The sequence below is a fragment of the Archocentrus centrarchus genome, chromosome 18 (genome assembly GCF_007364275.1).
Source record: "Archocentrus centrarchus isolate MPI-CPG fArcCen1 chromosome 18, fArcCen1, whole genome shotgun sequence".
Lineage (NCBI taxonomy): Eukaryota > Metazoa > Chordata > Actinopteri > Cichliformes > Cichlidae > Archocentrus > Archocentrus centrarchus.
This window is the reverse complement of record NC_044363.1, coordinates 23,476,851-23,486,755: the sequence shown is the minus strand read 5'-3', so window position 1 is coordinate 23,486,755 and position 9,905 is coordinate 23,476,851. Positions and strand designations below refer to the sequence as shown.

Below are 9,905 nucleotides of genomic sequence, written 5' to 3'. Positions count from 1 at the left end.
TCTCATAAAAACTACAATATTGTGGAAAAATGTACTTTTTTAATTTAACTGAAAAAAGGTAAACATTCATATGTAGAATTGGTGTAGAATTGGTGTAATCGGTGTAATTTTGGTCATTGTAGCTCATGAAACTCAGAAATCTACTACCTTAAATTATAGTTTTATTTCAAGGAGCCACAGATAAACATTGCTAAAAAAGGCTGGCTGTTCACAGGGAGCTGAAATGTGTGTCAGGAAAAGTTGCACAAGCAACAGGGATGACCACAGCCTTGAGAGGATTATCAAGAAAACTCAAGAATGTCGAGTGGAGTGGACTGAGGCTGGTGTCATTGCATCAAGAGCCAACATGCACAGACATCTTCGGGAAAGGAGCTACACCTTTCGGATTCCTAATATCAAGCCAGTCCTGAACCACAGACAGTGTCAGAAGTGCTTTACCTGAACTGAAGAGAACAAGAACTGGACTGTTGCTCAGTGGGACAAAGTTCTCTTTTCAGATGAAAATTAATTTTGGATTTTATTTGGAAATCAAGGTCCTAGAGTGGAGAATCCAAGATGTTTGAAGTCTGCTGTGAAGTTTCCAGACTGTGATGATCTGTAGTGCTGTGTCATCTGCTGGTGTTGGTGGCTGGTCCACTGGCAGCGTCACAAGTCAACGCAGCATCTACCAGGAGCTTTCAGAGTGCTTTCATGTGCTGACAAACGTTATGGAGATCCTGATTTCTTTTTCCAGCAGGACTTAGCACCTGACAACAGTGCCAAAACTGCTACTAAATGGTTTGCTGACCATGTTATCATTGTGCTTTATTGACCAACCAACTCACCTGACCTGAACCCCACAGAGAATCTATCGAGAGGAAGATGAGAAACGCCCGAGCCAAAGATACAGACGAGCTGAAGGCCGCTGTCTGAGCAACCCGGCCTTCAATAAGAACCTCAGCAGAGTCACAAGCTGGTCACCTCCATGCCACGCTGCACTGAAGCAGTAACTCATGATAAATGAACAAACTTTCTCTACTGTAAATCCTTTTTTCATTGATCTTAGGAGATATTCTGCTGGATTTGAGATTTTCATGAGCTACAGGCCATTATCCTCAAAATTAAAACAAAAGCTTGAAATATTCCATTTCATGTGTGATGAATATAGAATATATAAAAGCTTCACCTTTTTAAATTAAATAATTAAAATGGGTATTATTGAAAATGAAAGATGCGCATTAATTGCTGTCTATACTTCCAAAAACAAGCATGCTTGAGAAATCGGAGAATTCCGAGAAACTGACTAACTTTGGTCTTTGGTGACGGTAATAAAAATAAAGCCTTTCACCAGAATCATCCTTTAAGATCAGGGTGTAAGTGTTAAATGCCTTTGGCTCCTTTAGGTTCAGCGTTCTGAGAGAATCAGACAAAGTGCATCAATATTAAGTGACTGACATGACACTGCAAAGTAGTCTAACACAGTCGATACAGAACATGGCAATAATGTGCAGCAGTTGAGTCTCCACATTTAAGACTGCATCCATTCACTGAAGGTACATTATACAGAAGCAGGAGCAACAAAGTCCCCCCACCCCACCCACCCTTTGCACGTCTTCGCTCGGCTGCTCATCGACCACCAGCCTCTGTGTGTGCGATGTAACTGGGTCAAGAACATGCCGGTTCAAAATGACTATAAAGTGGTGGTTACAGTACAGAAAGGCCACTTTTTACATGTCGCACAAAGTGAGGAAGGGGCCGATCTCCATGCCCGCCTTCAGTTTGAGATGAACCAATGACTGATTCAGTGAAATAGACTGACTTGATCTGCATGCGCATCTGTGTGGTTTCTGTGGTTTGCTGAATTACTGACACTCCCCAACATCTCCACCTTGCTCCTGTCGCTCCCTATCTGTCGTCCACCCATCTCTTCTTTATCTTATTGCCCATTCATCCTCCCCCATATCACTGCCTTTTCTTTCGTGTCCGCCCACTGTCTTCCTTATTTTTTTGCTCTTTTTTCACCTTCCACCCACAGTCTGTCCCGTCTTTCTACTCTCTTTTCTCATTCTAACAATACCCTGTCCTCACTCGCTTTTGCTTTTTTTTTTCCTCCTCCACCCACCTTGTTTTTTTTTTTCCAAGAGGCAACCTTTATTTTTGGCCTGCACTGTAGTGTGTGTATATGTCACGTCCCGTATTTGCCATTAACTGATCCTCTGGAGACAGTAGTCATTCTCTGTGTCTAAAGAGCTGTTATGGCCAGACGAAGGGTACAGGTCACGTCGGAGTAGCCTGTTGACGATGGCGACCAGGACTTTCTTGTACTGCTGACGTAGGAGAGAGTAGGCGAAGGGGTCAGACGCAGCCTTGCTATATGTCAGGCACTTACTGATGATTCCCCAGTGGCGGTTGATGCCCACAAATGGGAGAAGCTCGGCCAACCTGAAGGGACGTCAAGAGAAACATGACTAAACAGAGTGCATTTTAGTTAAGGAGCCACTCAGAGCTTTTCCCTGATGTTACTGTCAGATGATTAGGTAGGACTGACCGTGAAACCTTTAACACATAAAAATCATAAAAGAGGCTTGAAAATGGAGTTGTGTGGGTTTTCTTTCCCTTTGGCAAAGGTAGGAAGGTGGTGTGATTTTCTTTTAAACCCCGACCTTTCAAAAGAAGGGGATCTTTTATAATTTTTTCACCTCAGATTTTTATGTTTCAACCTTTCATACTTTTTATTATTTTTCCTCCAAAGGAACCACATGCAATGTTTTAAAATGCCTAAATAAAAAACTAACCAAACAAAGAACTCGAGCCATTTTCTCAAGAGATGGGAGGCTGCGTAAAATGTTAACAAAAATATAATAATCAAAGACCAGTATTTAAAGTGAAAACAGTACACAGACAACACATCATGCTGAAAAGATTGAAAAGAGAATTTATCTTGTTTAATTTTAATTAAATCTGATAATTTTGGGGGGGGAAATCACGAATCACAAATAGGACCTGTTGTGGTCCGCAGGTTTGGTCATGTTTGGTCAATGCTTAGTTAATGTATCTGTTAACATATCTGGTTTTTAATTTCTGTTCCAGTTTTTCCTGTAAATTCCAGATCAGATTTTGTGTTACTGTATTTTGGTCCTCTGTATTTGGTTGGATCTTTTGCCATTTCCTGCTTTTCCTTTGAAAGCTTCCTCCCCCAACTGTCTTTATTGTTTTCACCTGTGTCTCATTTCCCCCAGCTGTCCCCATGACCATGATTACCCTGTGTGTATAAATGGTCCTCTCCTGGCTGTGTGATCCCTGGTTTTCCCTGTGATGCTTTTTGAACTTCTGTTTACAGCCTAATAAAAGGTTTGATTTTGGTTATTTAGTCTGCCTCAGGTTCAACATTTGGGTCCTTAATTCTCAGAACTGTGACAGGACCATTGCTTGTTGATATCAGAGCACTCTCCAAAGCCATCATCACTGACAGTATGAGGGTGCATTAGTGCACACAGCATGGGCACCTTGTGCATTTATGACTGCCCATTAATGCTGAACAGTGAATGCAGGTTTTGAAGTGGCATCTCCTGCCACCCAGACAGTGTCCTTTTCAGGGAAGGCCTAGCCTATTCTAACAAGACAACACTAAGCTGTATTCTGTGTATATTCTAACAGTATGACTTTGTAGTAAAGGAGTCCTGGTGATAGACTGGCTACCCAGCAGGCCAACTACTCCTTATATTTATGATTACATTTAAAAAGCATAACATAAAATGTTAATGTTACTGTAAGTTTTGACAAGACCAAGTTTCCCCGGTGAAGACCTCAGGGGACTTATTAACTGGGGTTTACTTACCACACTATAGCAAGGAAAACCTCCCTATTGACCCAATTCTGAGGCTGTCCTCCCCCTTGGTATATTTTTATATTTCAGGTGAAGAACTTTTTAATAATTTGCTCACATCTAAGCTTTTCGGTTGCAGACACAGTAAACAAAGTAAAATATAGGCAGATACCAGAGAAAGGCCTCAAAGTCTATCATGTTAGAGGAATCCTTATGTTTAACCCCTAAGAGGGAGACTTTATCTAAAAATCTCTGTCAATGATACTCTGTGCTGCTAAGCAGGTGAAATGAGGAATGGCAAAAGGTTTCACTTTAAAAACTGCAGCATTTAGTCTCCTCAGTGTGTTTTCAGAAGAAATGTTGAAGCGACACAGCAGCAGACGCACCCCTGTCTCAACTTTTTCTCAAAAATGTTGAAAATGAAGAGATGCGTTTTAAAACAAAGCCTCATCTGACTCGATTTCCTGCTTTTGTATCATGTTCCATTTTAGAAAGGGTTTAGATGGTTTGCAAATCAGTGTGTTATGTTTTTGTTTACATTTCAGCATCTCAGCGTCTTTGGAAACAGGGTTGTAAATACAAGAAGGGTTGTTAGATTACTTTATCGAAATGAAATGAAATTAAAAGGACAACTAGTCTATTTAGCCTTCTGCTTTAGTGACTGAATTAAATATTACAGGAATTTCCAATGCCACATTAACATTAAATCAAAACATGGGTGAAAAAAAAGTGGAGGAATTATGTTTTCCAGGAAATTACAGATGACTATAGGCATTATGCAGGTTTTATTAAGGCACCTCAAATTATCCAAGGAGTTATTTTTTTAAGCATTTAAAAAAAAAAACTTAAACCATATGGCCGAGCCCCTCTCCACGTTTCTGCACAGTCTCCTGTATTCTTCTCACAGGGGGTGGGTGTAGAACAATGAAATCAAATGGGAGCATCAGAATACCAAAGAGGCAAAGAATATTTCAATTTACAAGTGCAAAAGATAAAATATGTGTATAAATTTTCATAATTAGATGTTTTGGTGTCAACTGTCACTCTGGATACTTCCAGTGGGCAGGCACGGTCAGGGGAGTTACTCCAGCTCAGACCTGCTCTGTGTTAATTTGTCCTCTTTCTTCCCTCCCAAATGAGCGCACACCGCAAATGTCAAATTGATGGATCATCAGCACCACATCTGGCCGATTTGTGGGCCACTGAAGCATTTCCACGTTACTCTGGGAGCCTCTTTTATGTGTGTCTGTCAGTGGAAGAAGCCTGGCATCCTGTTTGGAAGAGCACAGGCGGCTAAGGAGCCGTCTCACGGTTTAAGGAAATCGTTGTTAAAATTATGAGCAGTGTGACATGAGCTAGGAACAAACTGTTTACTTGTATTTGATCTAATATTGTGACAGATCTGTGGGTTTGTACTGTACCAGCATTTAAAGAAAGAGGGCAACAAAGCTGATGAGTGTGGATGCAGATAAGGTTATTTGCTCACTACATCACGGCTAATTTTAGTTTTACTATAGTCACACACCAGCTAAGATGTGTTAGTTTATAAATATGTGGGGCCAGTTATTTTTTTAAGCTGTTGTTTTGCAGTAAATTAAATTATGTATGAGTTGACTCACCTTGTGATTACATAAGGAGCAAAGCAGATGATAAATGAGCCGATGAAGATGCTGATCTTCTTTGTGGCTCTCTGCTTTCTCCTCTTTTGTTCTGCTAAGCATCTTTGTTTCACGCTGAAAACAGCAAAGAACATTTAGACTTTTGCTACAAGGCCAGTGTCAAACTACACCGGAAGAAAACATGCACAGAATATACGAGGTGAACTACCTTGGATGAATATCGACCAGCAGGAACAGAGTCTGCATGGTGATAATGTCAATCCTCTTGCAGTGAAACCTGGCGACCTTCAACACCTTTAAGTAGGTGAAACACAAGATGAGCAGGGAGAGAATGAAACTAGTAGCGTGGAAAACGATAGTGAAGATTGTAAACTTAATCCTGTCGCTGCCTTCCTCGCTTGGCTGCAAGGTGCAGGACGCGTAAACGTCGCTGTAGTCGACCCAGGAGAAGAGCAGCGCCGTCAGGGAGAAGGTGAAGGAGTGTAGCCAGGAGTAGCACACCATGATCAGCGCGTCCTTGTAGCGCATTTTGGTGGAGTAGCTGAGCGGGAAGACTACCGCTATCCACCGATCTATGCTGAGAGCCGCCATGCTCAGCATGGTGTTTGCAGTCAGAAAAGTCTCCAGAAAGCTCACGGTGTGGCAAATGCAATCTCCAAACGGCTGCTGCTTTCTGATAATCCCCACCAAAGTGGCTGGCATGTTTAAAACAGTGATGAGTATGTTGCAGAAAGACAAGTTCATGGTGAAAACACCGGGCACCTGTCGGCGTATCTCGGTGCTGTGGATGAAACATAGCAGCACCAACAAGTTGGACAGCAACGAGATGATCGCGACCACGACGATGAACAAAGCGAAAATAATTTCAGCAAAGTCCATGTCTCACTCCAGAAAGTCCACTCTCACGTTACCTGCGCCTGTTGTTGCTGATAAAAACCTCAAATCAACCATGGTCACCCGTCGCTCATCTCTCCAGCAGCTCTTCGCATTCATTCCGGTTAAATCCTCGTGCGTCCACGCGCAGCCGGCCGCCGCCGTACTTTCCAAATTCCACGAGCGCTATCCAGCGTGCTGAACCCAGCAGCCACCATCTCTCTCTGAGCTTACCGACTGTTTCCCGTTACCATCCGACAGGTGCACGTGTGACGCTCCGCAAAGTGAAACAAGGCGTGGGTGTCGCGTCTTTCAGCAGCTACGACAATTTAAACAACAAGCAAGCGGAGCAGTCAACAGGCAGAGAGAGATCTGTGGGGGACTGAGGAGGACCCTGGTGAAGAGAAGCAGGTCTGATGACATGAATAAACGTTTTACATAACACGTGGGGGGATAAAACGTAATCACATAAAAAAAAACACACACACACACAAACTTCATCTTATTTCCTACATATTCGAATATTCTGTGAGATTTTCTGTTTGATGACGCCTCATTTGGCTTTCTTTGAACGAACTTGTGCGCAAACAAAAATAATCTCGCTTAAGTTCTTCACCTGCAAATTCCGCACTGATCGCGCTTCGCTCAAAATCAACTTGGATCTGGATGCAAAGGGCGCAGATAAACTCCGGGATGACGGTTCAGCCGTCACCGAATGGCACAAGGTCCACACGCCCGCCTTTTGCCGAAATGAATTATTTATAGCCCGCATCGATTTAGTTTAATGTATCATATTTTCGGTCTTGTACGCAAAAAAAATACAAAAAGACAGCAATTTATAAAAAAAAAAAAAAAAAAAAAAAGGCTGTTATAATTTAACTTGAATAATTTTTTTAAAGTTTGATTAAGTTTGACTTTGACTTAAAATTTGACTGAAATGTATGAAAATAAAGCCTATCCCAGCTGTCACAGGACGAAAGGCAGGGCACACCTTGGACAGGTCGCCAGCCTAAAGACAGGCGTCATAGGAATTAAAAGTACATTTACTCAAGTACTTTACTGAGGTTTAATGTATTTGTACGTTATCTAAGTACAGCATTTCTATGTTATGCTGCTTTCTGCTTTTACTCCACTATATTCTGGATGCAGTTATTGTATTTTGCATTCCATATCATTTATTTTAAACTTTTAGTTACTTATTAGTTTGCAGGTAAATTGTCTTATTACAGATCTAGCTGATCATCAATATGTCAGTAATTAAAACCATCAAAAACTGCAACATTAAAGTGATATATGCACATCAATAAATCAATAATTATGATGCAATAAGTCTCATTCCACATAATGAGCACATTTACTTTAGGTACTTTAAATATATTTTGAATGTACAAACTGTTCACTGTTGAGCTACTTAAATAGGATTATAACTTTTAGTTAAGTAAAAAAATAATTATTCAATACAAAAAAATTTGTTTAAATGTTTGCAGCACCACTTTTCACATAATAAATCTGTAATCGGACACAGCACTGCATGCTGCAAGTGTTTTCTTTCACCAGATTAATACACTGTGTTCTCAGCTCCCCACACCACCCTCCCTCTCTTGGAGATGCCCCTGCTTAGCAGATCAAATAGAAGCCATCACTGAGACGTTTGGGTCTGTCCATATGGTTATATCTTGGTGATAATGTTGTTAATAGGTAACCCAAAAATAAACAGCCCTAGGTTTCTGCTAATAGGCCACATGTCAGAAGCAATGATGCCATATCATTAATTAGGGAAATACGTTTCTCACTTTCTAATAGCCTTTTGTTGGTTCACAGACATTTCACTGGATGTAGGTATAATAATCCATCTCAGCTAGTTAACTTGGAGACCCTGCATTAGCATTAGTAAATGATTAATTTACTACAAATACAACATTAAAAGTCTTAAACATAAACATTGAGACACACGACAGGATTTTCTTAAAACTTGGTAAAGACAGTGTTTATAGCATGGCTTTTTAACATTGGTAAAGCTATTAGTTATAGCTTATAACATTTTATAAATGGCCTTAAGGTGAAATGTTATATCAGAGGGTGTAACTTCTAGCTGAAGAGCCATTTCATTGCCTGTTAACTCAAAAATTGTTGTTATCAAAACAAAATTTAGGTTCATAAACATTACTAACCATTTAAACATTTGTTAACCATTAAGGCCACAGCTTATATTTTGTTGTTAGTTAAAGACCAGGAAATTTTTTGCTATCAATTTGGACTTTATTATTGTTCATAAATTGGTCTATAACCATAATAATTTACTAATCACTGATAAAACCAATTACCTTCAAATCCTCAAAAATTTTAAATTCTTTAAAAAAAAAAAACTCTTTGTTACAAAGTACTATCCTGCATTTATATTAAAGAATAATAATTGTAAACTGTTTAATTTAATGAGCATTACAGGAACATGTTCACCACTGTCTACAAAAATTCATTTCTAATCATTTTGGTAGCATCTCGTGCAGCATTGTTGTCTAAAAGAAAGAGGGGTGCACTTCAAAAAGCATAAACTGTACAACCAGCACTCTTTGTTCCAATAAATGAGATAAAATACCAAGTTGGAGTAATGTAGCCAGCAATAGAAGTGCACTTCACTAATGTTTGTGCTTGTTACTGAGTCATGTTCACTTCTGCAGAAGCACGCGTAGACTGTGACTCACCGGGGTCAGACACAGCCTGCAGGGGTTTTCTATATCTTTTTTCGTTTTCACTCTGTTCATACTCCTATTTGTTATGAGGCTTGTGCCTCAATCCCCTTCCCCTTCAATTAAGACCAGCACTTTATTTATTAAAGAGTGATGCAGTATCTGAGAATTCACTTTACTCTGTGCCCACGGCTTTGTTCGAAGTAGTCATGGTTGAAGCTTAAGTGATTAGGTGAGTCATCAGTACGTGTAGTAGTACAGTTTAGGGAAACCCTGAGGTAAAGCATCTGCCCCCAAAGGCATCATCATCATCATCACGGCAGCTAATAAAGGTCTCTCTAACTACAGTTTTCCAGCTGTAATGAAGCTATAACAGCACCTAGGATTTGTGTGTGTCTGTGTGTGTGTGTGGTGGGGGGGGCGCGATGGGGGTCTGTTTTGCTGTGTGTGTGTGTTTATGAGTCAGAAAGTCAGTGAGAAAAAGCAGGAGTGGGTGATGTCAGTTCACTACAACCAAGTGATCAAATGCCTGGGAGAGCGCTAGCTTGGCTCCTGGGGAAAAAGTGCCAGGCTATTTATAGTCCTGATGGGGTGTCACCTCCAATATAATTCTATGCACCGCTGTATTACCTAACAGATGCATCACAGTGAAGCACAGAGCAGCTTTAGAGCCCCACATGACATTCCTTTGAGTGGATGTTTTTATGTGTGTCGAATAAAAACATCCACTCCACTGCCACCAATCCACACTCCACTGCTGGGTTTTTGTTTTTTGTTTTTGTTTTTGTTTTGTTTTGTTTTGTTTTGGGTTGGTTTTTTTGGGGTTTTTTTTGGGGGGGGGGGGGGGATCCTCCAAAATGTTTCAAGGCCTTGCAGCAGTTCAGAAAAAGCGTTCAAACCCTGCAAAATATCTTCTAATTA

At 40.5% G+C, this 9,905-nt stretch overlaps 1 protein-coding gene across 1 annotated transcript; it reads right to left on the bottom strand.

Moving 5' to 3' along the window:
• Positions 1 to 1,592: 1,592 nt before the first annotated feature.
• gpr78b (G protein-coupled receptor 78b) lies at positions 1,593 to 6,325 on the bottom strand. The gene is made up of 3 exons (XM_030754009.1): positions 5,633 to 6,325; positions 5,425 to 5,538; positions 1,593 to 2,421 (listed from the first exon to the last, which is right to left on the bottom strand). The coding sequence occupies exons 1-3, from the start codon at positions 6,301 to 6,303 to the stop codon at positions 2,184 to 2,186; spliced, it is 1,023 nt and encodes a 340-aa protein (XP_030609869.1). The 5' UTR covers positions 6,304 to 6,325; the 3' UTR covers positions 1,593 to 2,183.
• Between the last annotated feature and the right edge of the window lie 3,580 nt (positions 6,326 to 9,905).

What these genes read in the sequence shown, in the direction of transcription:
- gpr78b (XM_030754009.1), bottom strand. Translation starts at nt 6,303, where the DNA reads ATGGACTTTGCTGAAATTATTTTCGCTTTGTTCATCGTCGTGGTCGCG. An exon ending in CTGGTCGATATTCATCCAAG is followed by an intron (nt 5,539 to 5,632) that starts GTAGTTCACCTC and finishes TGCTGTTTTCAG; the next exon opens with CGTGAAACAAAGATGCTTAG. An exon ending in GCTCCTTATGTAATCACAAG is followed by an intron (nt 2,422 to 5,424) that starts GTGAGTCAACTC and finishes ACGTCCCTTCAG; the next exon opens with GTTGGCCGAGCTTCTCCCAT.